This window comes from Dermacentor silvarum, chromosome 1 (genome assembly GCF_013339745.2).
Source record: "Dermacentor silvarum isolate Dsil-2018 chromosome 1, BIME_Dsil_1.4, whole genome shotgun sequence".
Lineage (NCBI taxonomy): Eukaryota > Metazoa > Arthropoda > Arachnida > Ixodida > Ixodidae > Dermacentor > Dermacentor silvarum.
Window position 1 is genome coordinate 426,570,933 of NC_051154.1, and position 19,505 is coordinate 426,590,437.

The following is a 19,505-nucleotide window of genomic DNA, read 5'->3' on the forward strand; positions in this document are numbered from 1 at the left end:
AGCCATGCAAGGTATTGAATACTAAATAAAATATTTACACAGTGGCTTTTCGTGCACAACAAAAGTAAAAATCACAATGACAAAGATGTTCAACCCTCAAATCAGCTCGAAATACAATTGCAATGCTCTAAATTTCAATGCTGCTAATCCAAAACAGTCGTATTGCTTCTCCCCGAGCGGCTCCAAAATGCTTGTGCCTACTTCCACTTATGCGGGAGGTTAAAAGTACACAATGTTGAATATATTGAAGAAAAAGAATGGGGGAAAAATGCTGCAAATATGCATCCTTACCGTATTGGTTTTTGTAAAACGAGTCAATTACTAAGTGAGGCAGTTGGGGAAACATCTTCAACTATGCTACAGGCACCAGGCAATCTTTGAAGGGACACTGAAGAAAAACATGTCGAGCTAGATTGACAGATTAAGCTTCTGTAGTAACCAATTCATCGTTCGTTGCAAGAACAAAGCTTTTGTAAGCAAGAAAACTGCGAATTTGGTTGGTTTCAGTGGCACCACCTGATGTGGACTATGGTACCTCATTTGTCATCAGCACTGTCCGATTCATAAAGGCATAGGGGTAGAACATAAGATTACTGCAACACGTCAATTTTAGCACGAGAAGTTAAAATTGATTAGCAGCTCTGGGAGCTTCAGCGTCAATTTTCTAAGCAAAAAAAGTTATATATTGGCACGCAGAACACAGTGATGTACTTTTAGATGAAAAATCAATTGATCCAGGTGGACATATTTTCTCTTAGTGTTCCTTTAAAAGATTAATATATGTGCTTCCGGAATGATCAAAAGCTGCCTGCAACAGCTTTTAACATGCTGTAATTGTAAAACCATAGTCCCTTAATAGCTTTTTCTGGTCACGAAACTCCCGCCTCGGTTTGATATAGAGCCAGTGCCTGCCGCTAGGGGCGCCATAGTAAAAGAAAGGCCACCTATTCTATTTTGTCGTAGCAGTTACAGTATCCAAACTTGAACATCTGAGTGTGTTTTCTAATCTTTATCAAGGCGCGTACAAAAAATAAACAATCTCAAAGTCCGCTGGCGGCTCCGTGTGTCAGCAGACGGCGCGCATAGAATTCTTCTTACTGAGCAATCTGTCGTTAGTTGACCCAACCGGCTTCGGCTAACAACTTTTAAGCTACTTTTATGCGCTGTACAAAGAATAAGACATTAGTGGCGTGGCGTTGCTAGTAAACGACAACCTGAGCTCAAGGTCATGTGCTGTTACTGAAGTACCACATCAGACCACTTGGAAACCAGTAGTACCACTTGAAAACCAATAGTACCACTTGGAAACCAGTAGCAATATTTTCACCTGGGTTCCGATTGCACTCGAGCCGTTCAGGCGATGGTGACAGATTCTAATCGCACCTAACAAAATCTTCTATGACGTCAGAATTAGCTTGGAACAGGTACATCGGCAGATCGTAGCCGTGAATGAAACGCTTGCTTGAAGGGAAGTATTGTCATTTTCATGTATCGCAAGCTTTGCTAGTTCCAAATGTGCGACAAAGTTTTCAAACGCGATTTTCGTTGTCAATATACCCTATGAAACCCAAACGGATTATTATGCCCGACTGACTCAGCACTCTGCTTATTCATCTCTGACTGGCACAAGCAGAGTGACGACGTTGCACTCATTACCATACCTCCTCGGCGAACTGCGACGCATAATAGTATTTGAATCGCGAGCGTTCTTTGAAGCAAACGTAGCCGTCGTAACTCGCGAAAATTATGACAAATAACACTTAATTTTCGCTTTCACTCAGCACTGCTATAGTGTATAGCTCAAAAATGATCTGAAAACTGGCATCTTGTTTTTCCTGTTGCACTAAGTTCCTAACGTCCCATTCATCACGGCTGGAAGCCTACTTTGTGTCAGGAAACAAAATTACTTCTGTGGCATGGCCCTTTTGTGAGCCGCGCAGCGCTGAAGTAGCAACCTTAAGCAAACCTGAACAACGTTTCTATATGTGCCTATGTTCTCATGGAGGTACTAATACGCATCGATTTTATTTGCAATCCATAAATGAAACAAATCTTGTAAACAGAACAGGCTACTGAGAATCACGTACATACGCACACACACACACACACACACACACACACACACACACACACACACACACACACACACACACACACACCACACACACACACACACACACACACCGTCGTAAAACACAAGGAATGGCAGTAGGCCTGAGGCGCGGCTTGTCCCTCGGCAACGAGTACGGAGATGGATGATGGATCAAAGTGCTTCGCGCACACATGCACATGCTTGGATTCGAAGCTGAAATCGTCCGTTTCTTGCCGTGGTATGGCTCGATTCCAATTCTCGAAGTGCTCACGAACACTCGGCATGGAAAATAGCGATACCTTTCAGTATAATGCCTTTGTAGCCGGAACGGCCCCCCGGCACACAACACCTGAACGGCATCGTGAGGCGAACGTGCCATTTCAATTGTAGAATGGCAGAATTCGGATCTTGCCTAAAATGCCGGCTGCATCTGCAGTCTCTCCGGGTTTAACACGGAGAAAGGTGGCCTCTCAGCTGCGGTGGCGCCGCAGCGCGGCGGCTTCATGCGACATATCAAGCTCTCCCATAGAGTGACGGCGGAGTTTCGTGACCAGAAAAGTATTGAGGGACCATGGTAAAACTATGTAATTCAGCAAGTATGTTCTTTTTGTAAACAAACGATTTCAAGCAGCTTGTGCACCTTATAGGAGCCACCCTTGAAAGGTCTCTGCCAGCTGTCATTGCTTGTAGGCCTTTCGACGACCAGTGCTGCCTCGCAAGCACAACACCAAAGTTGGAAGCTGTGAGTCTGAGGGCCCGCTCCTTGGGCCATGTTGCACTATGCGACTGCTGCCGTGTGTCACGCTCAAGTGCCAAGGACGACTGCCGGGTTGTTCGCACCTTCTGCAAAAAAGGAGAAAACAGAATAGTGGTAACAAGCATGCTTGTAAGAAAATTGATGTGGGCAATCGCTCCGTGCAAGGTAGCATCCCTTATTGCATGTCCTTTCACATTTTCTCTGGTGGTAAGCAGGGCATAAAACACTGAATTTACGTGCTGGGCTTCTACAAGATGCTGTCAAATATTGGGTGTAGGAGACACATGGCCTCGGGCGCAGCGTAACACAGAAGCGCCTCTGTGAAAGCATTGTGGCTTGATGGGTAGATTATGTTGACATACCTCAAGAATTTCAGTGCTGCTTTGGTGAGCAACGGGCAGCCAAGGCTCAACATTCTTGAACAGGTCCGCAGCCGGCACCAGCTGGGCACAGGCAAGCGACACTGGCGTAATGCCCGACAGCCGGGCACTAAATCCATGAGGCAGCAGTGCCTGCTGATATGCAAGCGGCGATGAAGCTGGGGCCAGGCCATATTTTGTCTCTTTAGACGGTTGCCCTGATGTAAGCAGCAGCCCTCGAGCAAATGTGTTATTTGCGTCTCTTGGAAGCATCCTTCGGCAAAGTTTATATTTCGTAGCTGATTGCTGTTCTTCAGTGCGTGGTTTCAGGCACCGCTCTGTTGGCCTTGCAAGCTTTTGGATGCTCACACCACCTTCCCTCACGCTCCTCCAATCAATTCCTTGTATAGAGCTCCCCTTGATGGCATTGCCACGTGGCACCCTCCATTGCTGTGGCAAATCTGTGCACGTCAAATGCTGCGGTGCTTCCGAAAAGCCTTTGGATTGCAACAGGGCAACCGTGCGGAGCATACTCAAGTGGTTGCATGCAACTTGCCCAGCAGGGCATTCGCAGTTACCGCCAACAACTTGCCCATGTTGATCAATAGCTGCCTGGATTGTATAAGGCGATGCAGTCTTCTTTTTGCTGCAGTAGCACTGTGCCCTAATGAAGACAAGCCCATCGCTGAAAAGAGGTGTACACGAATCACAATCTCATCTACCAGAGGTAGCACACACGAGCATGACTTTAGCGGTGATTTCTGGCAACTTAGAAATGCTACGAGAGACAACTGGGCATTTTCACTGAATGTATGGAAGACTAGGGATGTTCTAATGCGTCCCGGCACACTCCCTTACAAAGTTTTAAATGAAGGTGTTTTTCTAACGTTTCATCTTTGTATTTCACCCTATCGCCTTATTCGCACTCGTCCCTTATCTCTCATTAGTCTGCGTAACTGCCACCACCCCCACCACCAGAGCTACGTAAGACGCCCCTCTTTAGTGCTTGCCGCTCCACGCGTAGGTACCGTGGCCAATTTTCTTGTCTAGAACTAGCTCCTTACGGCGACAGCAGCTACGAAAGTAGACGGCGATCCGCAGAACGGGACAAGCCATCTCGTAAGCATAACCGCGCATACGTACACATAACATATTTTGAACAAACTGTTATCGCATTTCGCCCGAGCTGCTCGGAACACGTTTTGCGTAAGGAGCGCGCGGCTCGCGCGTTCTGAACAAGCGTATTGCCCTCTGTAACACGCCGGGAATTTACTTGCAGCGCTTGCTGAGGCGAGCAAATACCGTTCCGCGGCTTTTGTTTATCTGCTGCTCATATCTACTGGTCTCGTCCAACGCGCGCAAAAGATTACTGCAGCTTTACAACACCCCATTAAATAACAGAAAACTAAAATGTAGCCACAGTGGCGTGTCGTTCTGTTTCATTCTGCAATGCATGTCGCTTGTAATGCTGTTAGACAATGAACCAGTACCAGTTTACGTATGTGTAAGCATTACTGCAGCTACAGCGTTTGCTGAAAAGCAGCCGTAAAGACAAAGAAAAAGCAGTACCTTTGCATGGAGCTGTTAGTCTTCACCGTCGACGGGATCACGTACGATTCCACGGTGAAGTTATAGCTTCGGTCATAGCAGCGCTCTGTAGTAGACCTGCTGCGGTAAAACTCTACGAGCCTCTCTTCGTTTAGTGGTGGTACGCAAGAAAGATTACTTTCCCAGCCGGTGGTAGGGAAAACAATCGCGTGAGACGCCCAACCGCCATCCTTCCTTCAAACGCGGAGCGGAGCCGGGCGAAGGACGTTTTTGTAGTTTTTTCCTTTACCAGGAGAGGCGCTGCACAGTGTTGCCGGCGGCGCACAGCGTTGACGCGTTTTTGCAAGGGGTCTGCAAGGGTGTTATTGCTATCGAATAATAACATCACATGCGCGTCAGTTACGTCACGATTAACGATAATAAAATCACGTGGTGCATCGGATATGCGAGTATGAGTTAGAGACAAGAAAGAAAGAAAGAAAGAAGTAAGGAAGCAAAGAAATAAAGAAAGAGAGAGAAAAAGAAAGAAAGAAGGTAAAGAAATCACGTGTGGCTCATACCCGCGTTGCATATGAGGGTATGATCCACCGAGACCAGGGATGCGATCGGAGATCTTTGTTCGAAACGCGTTCCGTTCAGTTGTTGCGACATCACGAAGTGCCAGTATCCAATTTTTTGAAAACGGGAGGAAGAGAGCAGCCAATCCGCAATTCTAGAAATTCATTCCAAGTGGATACGCCTAAGAAGCTCACCGGCTACAATTCGTAAATTCCAATATGTGTAGTAAAGTAATTAACTAAGAAGATAATTAGTGAATGTTTGTTAATTAGTTGAATACGTGTTTCGATTTCTCGTGCTACTAATATCCGCCTCATGGAATAGCACAGCTCAACGATAAAAATTACGCAACCTGTCATAGGCAACCGACCAGTGCCCCGACGCCCTGCGGATTCCCAGCGACATCAGATCTCAACTGCACACCGCGCCCATTCCCCGCAATATGCACCCCGCACACAACGTCGGCAGATGTCGGACCAGGGGTAGAGCTCTACTCGAACATGTCCGTAACAACCACATTGAGGCAAGCTTCGTGGATGCCGCGGCATATGTCCAACAAGAGGCGTTCGCCGTCTCCATCGTCGACTCTAATTCCAGGATCACTTGCTGCGCTACAGTACGCACTTCGAAGCCCTTGGTAGCCGAACAGGTTGCAATCGCGCTGGCTGTGCTCGGTGGTCGCAGAGAGGCAATATATAGCGATTACAAAGCGGCCATTAAGGCCTACCAAACCGGGATGGATTCCCCTCAGGCCCTTCGCCTTCTCCAAAGCTTTTACTCTTTCTATTCCCCCTTTCCCTTACCCCTAGTGCAGGTAAAGCAAACCGGACGCTCTTCTGGTTGACCTCCCTGCCTTTCCTCTCATTGCTCTCTCTCTCTTGAAAAGTATCTCTCCTCATTCTCTCATTTGGTTTCCCGCTCACTTGGGGTCCACTGAGGGCTCTCCCTCTAACCCTAACGAGAGCGCGCACGAGGCCGCGCGAGGACTCACTGACCGCGCCGCCTCCGCAGTCCCTCTACCCCGCGGGGAACCATTGCTCACGTATAATGAGATCACCAAGCATTACTATCTGTCAAGACGGGTATTCCCCCTCCCGCACCGTGCCTTATGCAGGGCGCGGGCGGTGACCCTTCATCTTTGACAAGCTCGTGCGGATCTTAACCTTGCGGTTCTTCACGCTATATACCCTGAAAGGTATCCCAGTGCGGACTGCGCTGCCTGTGGACTAACAGCAACATTGAACCATGTGTTGTGGAAGTGTGAAGCCATCGGCTCCATCTTCAGCGAGGATAGGTGGGCTGCGCTTTTGGGCAGCCCCGTGATCAACGACCAAACCCTGGCCGTCCAGAGTGCCCGCGATCGGGCCGTCAAGCTCGGCTTGGCGGTCCCTACGTGAGGACTATAGCCGGGTGACACGGGGTCTCCCCTGTGCCTTCTCTGGACCTAAATAAAGTTATTTCACTCACTCACTCACCTGCCATAGGCGAATTTTAAAAATTCCGTAAAGCTTAATTTTGAACACCCGGTATAAAACTTGCCCTTCACAAACTTTAAGATACCGCGCCGCACTAGGGCTTCTTCAAGGTCGGCCACTGAGTAGAGATTAGAGAGCTTTAGAATTGGGGACCCAAGCGGCTTGGTTACCCAAGAGAATTGCGGGCCGCAAGTGCGCATGCGCAGAACCCAAGCCCGTCTTGGGTTCTTGCGTTCGCATTAACCCAAGCCTCAAAAATCGAAAACTAGCCTGGGCCCCCTAGCCGTCTTGGGTCACCCTCGCGGTGACGAGAAATCGCGAGATAGCCAGGAGAGCCGTACGAGCCGCAGCCATCCTAAGCCGTTATCTCTCAGGCGGTAAGCATGACTGCTCCGAGAGCTACGTACGCGCGCTCGCACTACACATCTGAACAGATCTGTATATTGCGAGAAGTGCTCGCAACAAACCCCTTTCAAGGCGTTGAACTGTGGCCACATGTTGCGAAAAATTTTGCAGAGGGTGCAAAGAAAACATTTTCGCTGCGGTCAATACCTTTGCGAGACGTATACTGCCGCCGACCATGTCGTCGGTAAATCGTTTCTGGCAATGGTAGAAATAGATCTTCGATGTCAGCCCAACTCAAATCAGCGTACAGCAGATGATCGCAGAGCACACTCGCTGTTCTTCGACTGATTTTTGCCATATTAAACAGGTGAACTCGCCGTTTTGAAGTGAATCACAAAAAAACACCATTTAAGAGCACTTGGCTGCGATTGGCTTTGCTTGATTTAAAATAGTTTACTTAATTCGTAGTACTAGCAAAGCAATCTCGTTTATGACATTTTATTGTTCGCTCTTTTTGCTCAAATATGCGTTCTGTTCGTTTTCACGTGCAAGAAAAGCTTTTCTTCGTTGATTTCAAGCACCTTTTTATTTTCCCCACTGCGGCGTCACCAGCGCTCGACCCAACGCTGTCTGCGTTTGACCCAATTCTCAAACTCTGCTGCTCCTCTAAACCCAAAAGCAACTAACGCAAATCGGCTTGGGGGCCCAGAGTCATCGGTCTCCAATTCTAAAACTGCCTGAACCCGGCGCGCCGCTTTTGCCTCCGCGCGCTCTCAAGGAGGACAGCGCGCATGCCCAGTCAGGCACTCTTCACCGGCACATCTCTTCTCCCTCCTGAACTCTAGGGTGCCTCGATGCGGGCGCCCTACGATGATAATGATGATGATTTAATGGTCACCCCTTTGAAATGGGGCGGTAACAAATAGTAACCTATAGCCTGCTTCATATAATCAGGTACGCTATACAAGTTTTCATCTAGCATTTTCGTATACACTTCATTAATCTTTTTTTCTTCAATATCGACCTTGTACTCTACCTATGACTTAGAGATCAAATCAGGTCGCATCAATCTCTTCCCTGCTTCCCCCCCCCCCCCCAGCACTCTGAACGTCTCTTGCTTAACTCGACTGCTGACCGGTTGATGCTTCCGTCCACTCGAAATCCAAGTGCTTCTGGGAGGTGTACATTACCTACTGTTCTCACTGGGTGAATCCCTTCGCATTCCATTAGGATGTGTTGAGTGGCCTCTGGATCTTTGCTGCAGCATACACATGCCTCATCTAGTTCCGAATATTTGCTTCGGTACGTTTTGGCCCTTAGGCAACCGGCTCGAGCCTCAAATAGCAAGGCACTGCCCTTTGTGTTATCGTGCAGATTCGACCTCGGGCACTGCACGCCATCTGGCTGAGGGCGTGGTAATTAGGTGAGGTGGCACTTGGCGGCGGCACGGCAGAGGGCGACAGCGCACATAAACTCCATACCACCCTGTTTACGGCTACTTACGCTCGCTTTTTATTTTGTCTTCAGTTACTGACTATTGCTACGTATTTTCGGCAGGACGAGGTATCATTTAATACCATTGTCATGTCCATACATCATCTACAAGTCACCTAACTGGTCGTTTTATTTTTCTAGAAGTGGTTGCAAGATACCAAGATCTCAGATACGCCAAATCCGTCTGAAGTCGGCCTGGAAGATCTTGGACCCGCCGGGGTTGCTTAGTGGCTATGGTGTTAGTGGCTATGGACGGCATTAAATCCCGGCCACGGCGGCCGCATTACGATGGGGGCGAAATGAAAAAAAAAACATCCGTGTACTTAGATTTAGGTGCACGTTAAAGAACCCGACGTGGTAAAAATTAATCTGGAGTCCCCCACTACGGCGTGCCTCATAATCAGATCGTGGTTTGGGGACGTAAAACCCCATAATTTAATCTAGAAGATCTTGTCTTCAAAAATGCAAGGTGGAATATCGCGACTGAGCCAAACTCGCCACTGTCGTTCTTTTTTTTTTCACGCACCCCATTCGCGGCAGGTGGTCGTACCTCCAGATCGAATCCAACCCACACGTGGACGATGAGAAGCAGGCGTACGCGGCTGGGGCCCTGGAGGCCTACCTGACAAGGCAGCTGATGGAGAACCAGTGGGCGAACCTGCTCTCACCCTACTGCGACAACCAAACCGAGTATTGCAGCAGGCTCGAAGACTTCCTAACCAAGAACCTCGTGTACACTCGCAAGCAACAGCACAAGTTCAAGTACAGCGACCCTTTCTGGAACATGGTATGAAAAGTCCAGACAGACATACAGACAGACAGATGCTGGCCCTTTGATTGTGGAAGATGAGACATGTCACTGTGCCATAAAGGGGAAATTTTTGTCTAGGTTATTTATGCCCTTACGCATATATTCAGTCACCCTCCTTCACCCACTATCCTGCTTTTTTCCCCTTATCAATAGGCTGTGTATGTTATGCCATCATTGCGGCTTTAGAATCGTAGGGTCCGTACTCGCAAAAAGCTCTTACGCTAGAATGGTTCGTAAGGAAAATATTCCAGGCAATCTTGATTTTATTAGCGAAGATGGCCGGTCAATGGCATAGTTCGCTTACGAACGAGAAGTTTTGTGAATTGGGTCCCCAATACATTTTCGACGTTATCCTAGTACAATTGGAACAGAAGGCAACTACACTTTATATACAAATATATATGATCCATCATCTGGCTGGATTGCATGAAGCAGCAGCAATTATCGTACGACTATCGGACATCTGCCTGTAGCATTTAGTCCTCAAGCGCCCAGCTGTAGCCTCAAAAAGTAAAGCATTCCCATTGGAGTTGTAAAAAGAGTATGCAAACGCAATGCACCATATTATAATATATTTGAAGTGAAGCTTTAGCGAAGTGGTTAATTAAAGGCTACACAACTAATGGCGATGCGTATTATTGTGTTTAGTTTCATACTATGCAACGTGCAATTTCATGCAATGTTTGTGTTTACCCACCACAAGCGTAACGACATTAATGTCATGTAATTTTTACATTTTTACATTTTATTGCGATAGCAATTATATGGGCACTCCAAGCGCATTTCTGCCGTCGCCGTCACCGTGATGTTCCGTATAAACTCCAAACACGATAACATCGTCGCGGCGTGCTGTACGCTGTATGTGCCACTGAAAACTTACGAGGGTCATTCGACGATGGTCAAGCTCGCGCGCGCGAGGTAGAAAGGTGGGGCGGAAGCACGCCGTCTTTGGTAGGCACGGGGGGATGCCAGGGAGAAGGGGGGGGGGGCGTTCTACTCCTGCGGCGGCGGCTGCTGCTTACGGCGCGGCCGCGCGGGCGCCGTATCTTCACAGCGATCTGCGACGTGCACAAAGTGCGCGCCCGCGATGGCCGCATCTTCAAAGCGATCGGCGATGTGGGCAAAGTATGCCCAGTGCCGGTAGCTTCGTATGCGCTTTGATTTCGACGATTAGTTCGTGTTGAAGCGAAAGACAGCACAAGGGCAATGCGCTTGCTGCTGCTGCCGCCCTTCCTGACTGCAGCGTTTTGACAGCGAGTTTCCACGGTCAGCGAGCGAGATGTGCTTATGTTTACCTGTGCGCGCGTGACACCGTGCTTGTTAATTTAATTAGTAAGCGAATGTTTGCAAGTTTAAACGGCCGATAAAACCGCTATCCTTACTTCCTATAACTGTCTACTAATTTGCTGTCGCAATCGATGCTTCGACATTCGGGGGAGACTGCAACGTTTTTTTTTTTCACTACATCCCTGACAAGTTCCACGGAAAATATTAATATCAAGTCACGGAATGTAGTGTGAGACGTCTACGTAGCGAAATCATGAGTACGAATGCAATTTATGATGCTGGAATGTATGATGATACGAGCCCCAATTTTCGCTTGTGACCCAATATTACTTGCTACCTCAACTAACAGCAGTGGTGGCAGTTTTCATCCTTGCCGAAGCCTGCGTTTTATATTTACGCCCTCCACACTCATCATCTGGGCCCAAATAACCTCTATGGTGTTCTCATTTAACCTGTTTGCATATAGACATTTCAAGTAGTCACACATTCGTGTTCTAAAATATGTGAGAAAAGCGAGTGGTTCGCGTTCTTGTATGCATATTCAATATCAATGAAGACAATACACAGGGTTACGTCCATCTTTTTAGCACAACAAAACACGAAACCCGGAGAGAAGAAACAGTACGAGTGTTTTATCGTTTCTCTGTCAGTTTTCGTCTTTTGTGGAGCTAAAAAGCATCAACGTTTATGTGGCACACCAATCAGCCCAACAACAAGATATACACAGAGGTTGCATCCCATTTTCAGCTATATTAAAAACTGGTTTATACAGATCATCTAGTCGGCGGCCTTTATCTAAAGCCATTCTGTTATTCTCGGAATAGTCGACCTTTTCGGTCGCTTCCTGTAGCTGAAAGTTCACTTATGGCATTATTATCATGTACGACTCAGGGTTCTCTTTTTTTCTCCCTTGCCCCTTCTTTATCGTGCTCATCCTGCTCTTTTTCTCCAGATTTTTTAAATTTCCGTTGGTTCTGTCGCCTATATCCGCATATAATGCCTTTTCTAATCTTTAGGTCAATGATGACTGTGAGTCTTATTACCGTTTTGTCTAAGTATGTCGCTTTGCCTATTCAAAATTACACATTGAGTCATACCACATATCAGCCAAGACATACCGGCTTATATGTAATGAACGAGAAGAAACGCAACCAAGCAGCTCGATCTTTATTAATCATATCATAACAAGCCAACAAACAATAACACCAAGGAAAACATAGGGGAAATTACTTGTACCTACTAAGTGAATTAAAAAAGGATAAATTATCGCGTCGCTCATACAATAAGATTACATAAGCGTCGGTGACAACAGACAACGGATAGAAGCATCGATAACATTCGAGAAACTTCCGATACATGCATGCAGGCGCGTCCTGCGCCAAGCGATACATTTGTTCGCCGCTGAAAAGCGGTCAAGTTACTTGGAGACCTTGTGCTTCGGTTTTGAGCTCAGCGTAGTATGTCGTTGTGACTGCTCGTCATGCTTCTTTTATTTCATCTTTTGTTGTAGGCTTTCAATGTAATCACCATATAAGTATTACCAACTAGCCCAAGTCGGCCAGCCTGCAATCGTCATTCTCCCTGGCTACAAATATCACGGCAAACCTCTCGAGGTCGCTACGTATCCCCCGCTCATGTATTTTCCTAATATTCATTTTTTCGTTCAAAGCGTTCAACAGATAAAGGGCCGTCTGTGCTGGAGTGGCAAGTTCCAGGTCACCGCAGGATGAGATGGCACCCATTTTATTGCCATCTTCATTCGTATATGGTTATTACGCTGCTCGCAGATATTCTACTACAGCTTTCCTATAACTCCTTCTGATGTATTTCTTTTTTTTTTGTTAAACCACGCGCAGCTAGAGTTGATCGTACATATATGCAACATGCGCACGGTAACATTTCAGCCGGCCAATGCCACAGCTGTCGGCACATGCGCGTTGCGACAGCAGCCTCCTCGTTCCTGCGCTTTGCTGTATATCGCCTCTCCCGAAACATCCTGCCCAAACCATTCCGGTCGACTCTCAATTGCCTCAACTACCAGAGCGGAAATAGAAACAGGATATCGCGTTGCACTGCGGTTCTTTGTTTTCAGTCGACGCATTAAAGTAGCGTCGCACGTTTGCAAGACTGCGTTTGCAGCTGTTATTATCGAGGGCGTTAGCAGGCGACCGTCAAATGCTGGTACAAGTGGACGAAAGCGAAGTTTGGTCAGAACTTTCTTAAGGTGACCTTAATTTAGACTTTCTGCTAATTCCCAAATTCGAGTCTCTCACGTCAGTGCTGAAACAGTGGTGGCCAAACTGCAACTGTTCGGTGAAGGTGGAGACCGAGAGGGAGTACATGAACACTTTCTTACGTCCGTAAATCCAAAAGAAATCACACATAATTAAAAAACAAGTCTGCAGTCACTAAGAAACTTGAATATACAGAAATAGTTTCCATCATTGAACAAAAAAGACATGATTCAACTCCTGCGAGAACTCTTGGTGATACAGAAAGAAAAAAAAACACTTAAGCAACAATGTTTTCTTGTTAGCTAAAACGCCCCTGAAAAATCCAACATAAATAGATAAGGTATGACTTTATAATATTTTGTTCCCTGCCGCCACCAATATTTGCCGTAGAAAATTTAGAATAGAGCCAAATGGATGGGGCTGAAATTGTGGTAACAATGACGTATGCAGTCTCGTTGTATGTTTAAACCCGGGTTTGTGATACTAGCCCTAAATGGCAACAGTAGGTTTGAAACTTCGCAGTTTGGCTTTAACACGTCCAAGCTTAGTAGGCAAAAAATATATGAAAGGTAACTTCGACGGCATCGCAAATGCCTCTTGCGACATCCCCTGTAGCGAATGTGACGAAAGATGACACTCAGGAGCAAAAGCCAGTCACTTGATAATATGTCAGCCATCGAAACCGAGTGACTGTAGGTCGACAAAGTCAACTGTAAAGATCAGCGATCGCTGCATGTACCATCAGCATAAATTTAAACGCTAACATGAAAAATCAAAGCCTGATCACGTCTGTCAAATTACATGAAAGTGTGTAATTACATGAAACTGTGACGTGAAGTCGCTCACTGGCCGTTTTCAAAACATAGAGTAGTCCATGTGAAAATTTGTAGTCTGAATTAGACCACTGTTACAAATTCAGGTGAATTTCCAGGCTGACACCAGTTTCTAGGTATTATTTCCCAAAGTGTGGAACGAAATACATGGGCGTTCCAGATACTTTTGTGCTTCCATGTATAAAACAGCATTTTGGTAAAAAAGTAAGTGGAACAACAATGCATTTTTACGGCGAGTTTGACGGCGCATATTTCCAAACTGGTGTCATTCTGGAAATTCATTCCAAGTGGCTACGCCTGACAAGCTCACCGACTACAATTTGTAAATTGCAGTATGTGTCGTAAAGTAATTAACTAAGAAGTTAATTAGTGAACTTTTCTCAATAAGTTAAATACGTGTTTCGATTTCTCGTGCTACTAATGTCCGCCTCATCGAATAGCCCAGCTCAATAAGAATTATGCTACTTGGCACAAGCTATTTCTAAAAATTCCGTAAAACTTAAAAATTAACACCCTGTATATTTTGCAATGGCCATTACTGATTCTAATGTTATCTTCGGCTGGTCGTTATCGAGTGCTCTAGAGCGCTCTGTCACGCGACTCCGTATTCGGCTGGTTTAAACGGAGCGTTCAAAATGCGTTCGACTGGTTCCATCCGTGCGATCGAATACGGTCTGGAGCTCTCCGAGCCACTCCGACTCTCTCTTGGAGGTCTTGGCGTCCACCGCCATAGAGGTAATGCGCTATGGCGATTGTGGCTGATATGGGTGGACACTTGGGGAGGACGAGGCACGCCCGTGGAACTTGGGCTTGTATACGCTGGAGTGTGCGAAGGTTTGTTTTACTGGTGCTACCAAGCACGGGCAAGCTGCATCTTAGGAGGTCCATAAATAATGCATGGTATAGCTGTCGCATCGATTGCACAGATGCGCCCAAGACTTTCCGCCCAAAATGTAGAATACATGGGCTATTACTGTCAACCTCTTCTCAAATATAAAATGCGTGGCGTCCAAGACAAATCACGGTCGATGATGACTCCCAGGAAACGGTGCTTTGTTTCATGAGCCATTACTTATTCATTTATGCGCATAGTATATGAAGTCATTGTTTTGAGTGTAAATGAGACTAATCGGCACTTTTCTGAGGATAGTTCTAGGCCTTTCATATGCAGCTGAGAAGGCCTTTGTGTGACCGCCTTCTGCAGTCTCGCTTATATCTGCGGACGTGTCGAGCCGGACGCCCAGATGTAGATATCATCTGCATAGATGGATGTCTGGACCGTCCTTGAGAATCAGCCAACAAGGCCTAACAGTGCTACGTTGAAGAACGTGGGGGCTTAACACTCCGCTTTGCGGCACACCTTTGCTGGTTATAGAAGGTGGGATGTCATTCCATTCTCGGTAAGCACGCAGAAGAAGCTATCCTCCAAATAGCTATGAATGTCGTGCAGCGAGAGCGATGGGACGGTAGGATGCCATGTTTAATGGAGATGGGATGTGTAGCAAATAAGTATGGAGCATGTCTCGTATATAAGCTGCACAACCTTTCCTATATTTTAGAAAAAAATGAGGAAAAAAGTATCTGGGCTTTTCACTTACCCACAATGTATGGTCATTTTCAGCGCACCTGCTTTCTGTGAATCCTAACTTGTTTTGTATCTCTTAACTTGTTTTACATACAAGCTCGCATTCAAATCAGCAATGGTGGACTCCGCCATAAAAAAAAAGTATGTCCATCTCCGTATACAGCCTACCAACGTGCTTTTTGCTGCGATTATATCTCGGAATAGATTAAGTAGCTGTTATATGAACTAATCGACCCCGCCTGCATTTCTAACAATAAAGGATTTTCACTAACTCAGTCACTGAGTTTAGGGCTGACAGATGCATGTACTATGAGATAATATAATTATCGCTATTTGTTAGTACTCATAGTTCTACATAGTTTTAATTCATCTACGACTAGGCCATCGCAACAGGAGTTAAAAGTAACGCTGTCTTTCAACTCCGTCCTAGTGAAAGAAGTTAGTTTATCCTAGGAAGGATATAATATTATGGCTCTGTGTGTAATTAAGCCTGTTTCATTTGTCACCCATAATGAGGGGTAGCGCGGGCCTGTAGTCCTTGTTCCAGTTTTGTCTTTTGCAATTTCTGCTCATCCCATTACAGGGGCTCCTTATTCAGCGAATCATTCGTTCCCCACCTGAAATGTTTGAATTGAATTCTGTGTCTTTTACGTGCCAAAATGACGATTTGATTATGAGGCACACAATCGGCACTACCCGTCGAAATGCGGCCGCCGCGGCCGGGATTTGACCTCGCGACCTCGTGCTTAGTAGCGCAACACCATAGCCACTAGGCCACCGCGGCGGGCCTAAAAAGTTTGAATTGGTCTGAAATACCAACAGTGTTAGCGGCAACAATGTTATACTTAAAGCGAGTAAGCACCTCTTACCAAACGGAAAGCTTCGTAAATTTGGCCCTTGGTCATCAAGGCGCCTTTTGACAGTTAAGTAATGAAGGCCTGAACAAACGACGCCAAAAATACAGAAGCACTGAAACAAAGATAACAAATGTAAAAACAAGGGCCGTACTCCCAAACATTGATTTTTTTTTTCATTTTTATTCTACTTGCCCTTCGTTACTGGTTGTACCGCTGTCCCTTTTTGAGTGCAATCTATTTTTGGTTCTATAAACAAAAAGTGGCGTGCATAACTTAGTTTAATATTGTGCGCGCTGAATTGGTTCATTTTCTCAACGCTGAATAAGGGCACGTATGAGCTAAACATAAAATAATCCCAGCTTCCGGATGAAAAATTGGTTGAATTTCGCTATGACCGCATCGCGCTATGAAAGCGATCGAAAATTAATTTAGGCAAGGATAATTACTTTAGTATTGCCAGAAATGCTGAAATAATAACGATAAGAATGAAATTCTATTATGGTCACAAAGCGCCCGGCTCACTCACGTATCCATCGCAGGCGCACCTGATTATGAGACAGCTGTCGGGGCTGAACGATGCCTTCGAGAACGAAACGCTGGACTTCACGCACGAGCTGGATACTGTAACACGATCACTGTAAGTTCTTTTTCATGATTATTTTTCTTGGGCTAAACTGCTGACCATATGGGTCGCAATACAGGATAGAATATAGTCACTACGCAGGTCAAACAATTTAACAAAAAAAAAACGTCTTTGGGCGCAGCTATACTGGGTGACCTGAGTTCTTGCCAGGTGAAAACTCATAGGGAAACAATCGTAGCGCAAAGCGCACGCACACACAACAAATAAATATGTTACATTTTTGGCTTTTAAGTGCCAAAACCACGATATGATTATGAAGTACGCCCTAGGGGGGGGGGGGGTTAAACGGATTAATTTTGACAACCTGGGTTACATTAACGCGCACCCAATGCACGCACGGTATACGCACAAGTGTTTCTGCATTTCGCCCCCATCGAAATGTGGCCGCCGCGTCCAGGATTTGATCCCACGCCATTGGACTTAACAGTACATCGAACGCCAAAGCCACTACGCCACCATCATATATATATATATATATATATATATATATATATATATATACCGCAAGACGACAAATACATTTCTGTTACTTTGAGGATGCCATCCGCTGTTGAGATGTTTGTCGACGAAGTTCGCCTTTTTATGCTCCACTTTACCGAAACAGTGCGCGTAAACAACCTTCTGAAACTGAACCGTAAACTTCATCACTGAAACAGAACAAAATAACCATTTTACGTTCAACATGAACAGCGTCCATTAACTTCGTTGTTTTATTACACTATTTAAGCTTTATCGCAACTTTCACTTGTTTTATGGATGGTCGTGGAGATAGGACCATTTAGTTGCATGTATTCGCGGGAGAAAATGAAGTCCCTTGACCTGTTGCGCTCCTAGCGAGAGAGGCGGGAACTGCGAACAAGGAATAGTCGCGTTCTCGGCCGTCGTTGAGACCACTGTGTATTCTTCGACCATAGCTGCAAGCAAACGGCAATAAAAAATCCTAGGGAAACCGACATAGAACAATATGAAGTATTTTTTCACTTAAATTCTGTGTGCGTAATCGTTGTTTTTTTTTCGCTTATTTTTGCTTTAGTGAATAAAGCGCAAGAAGCTAGTGTTACGTTCAATGACGTAATACTCTCAGATATTTTCCTTCCATCAACGAATACCGTTCTTTAGACATATTTTTGTCGACAATGACGCTCGTGCGAAATATGTCAATGACTTATACCATGTCCTATATAAAGGAAGGAACGGAGTATTTGATATTAATTTATAGCTTATTCATAAGATATTTCGGCTGGTTTCTTCATTTTGTCTAGATATGCCCTCGCTTATCTGGAAGCCAAACCTCCACACTATTAATCACAATGTTTTACGATATGCGAAGTTCAGCCGTATTATGTAGGCGAAAAACAATACCGTTTCCTTTCCGGCAGACTCGCTTTCAAAGTATAAGTTATTTAAACTCGCCTTGAATCAGACACCTAGAGGCAGGCGCCCGTCTATGGACATGCTTATCAATAATAATAATAATAATAATAATAATAATAATAATAATAATAATAATAATAATAATAACAATGAACGACAGTTATATTTTCAGTTCCCAAGAATACATTATGAGGCTAGCTAGTTCTCTCTTGATCCTGCTTTCCTGCGCTGCATGTCGGGGATGTTTTCAGTTGTTCGCTTCCCTACTGAAGGTGCATGATAACGACGTCAGCGAGAAGATATGCATTTCAAGGTTGCCCACCAGTCCGGTTGACGAGCCGGAAATGTTTCTTTATCTAATTGAGTTATCGCTATAGGAACACCGAGCAGGTATATTCAAATACCATTTTGCCGAATGTTATCCATCATTACGCAATTTACAGAGGTCAGTAAATTCTGTTTCCGTCGGCATGCCCGCAGTTTTGTGGTCTTTGTGGCTGCGAAACTCAATGCAAAGTAATTGATGAAAGGAACGGGTGTGCTGGGAAGTACTGTAGGGAGAAGTATCTCGTGATACTTCGAAGTTCATTTTCCCCAGTGGAATAAGCCGAACAGTTCAACCCACTGGCAGTAGGGGGACTCTTTGGGTAGTCTGTACAATACTAGTATTCACAGGACTACAATCATTTCCGTGACACATCCCCCTTGTATGCCGTCGCCACCTCTCATTCAGTTTTTGTTTTTATCTCTCCTCCTGTGCAGAACGGCAGGTTAAAACCCTCCAGCACGGGCCCGCCCTATCTGCTTTCCTTGAAATAAATCCCCGCTTTCTTTCCTTCTATCTCCCCAACGTCCTTAGTTTTTTCAGTGTCGTGGGCGACCTATTCGACCTGGAAGGAGCACTGCATCGACCCTGGGATTCCAACTCGATGTCTCAGATTCTGGCCTGCTCTGCGCTCGTCAAGGTGGTGGGCGACTTCGAAGAGATGTACATCGCACACGACGCCTGGTTCCTGTACCGGGGAATGCTGCGCATACAGAAGCAGTACATTTTCCCCTGGCACCGTACGGCACAGCTCACTGGTGTAGGTAAGAAGGCGAGGACAAACATAATGGGAAAGGTTTAAAGCGGATTATGCCAATATTTTTTTTTATTTTCTATTCTTTTTGCCATTTCTGACTGGCTGCCTTGACGGCAAACTTTCGTTATCGCCAATACTGGCCATTCACTCCGATGGGTGATTAGAAATGAG

The 19,505-nt window shown here is 45.7% G+C and overlaps 1 protein-coding gene across 1 annotated transcript in view; it reads left to right on the plus strand.

Annotated features, from left to right (window-relative positions):
• Positions 1-4,686: 4,686 nt before the first annotated feature.
• LOC119447932 (putative phospholipase B-like 2) overlaps positions 4,687-19,505 on the plus strand; it is a 39,388-nt gene continuing 24,569 nt past the window's right edge. Inside the window, exons 1-4 of the mRNA XM_037711516.2 lie at positions 4,687-4,706; positions 9,169-9,415; positions 16,775-16,872; positions 19,121-19,341. Coding sequence (XP_037567444.2) covers positions 4,687-4,706; positions 9,169-9,415; positions 16,775-16,872; positions 19,121-19,341 — 586 coding nt within the window. The remainder of the gene's footprint in view (positions 4,707-9,168; positions 9,416-16,774; positions 16,873-19,120; positions 19,342-19,505) is intronic.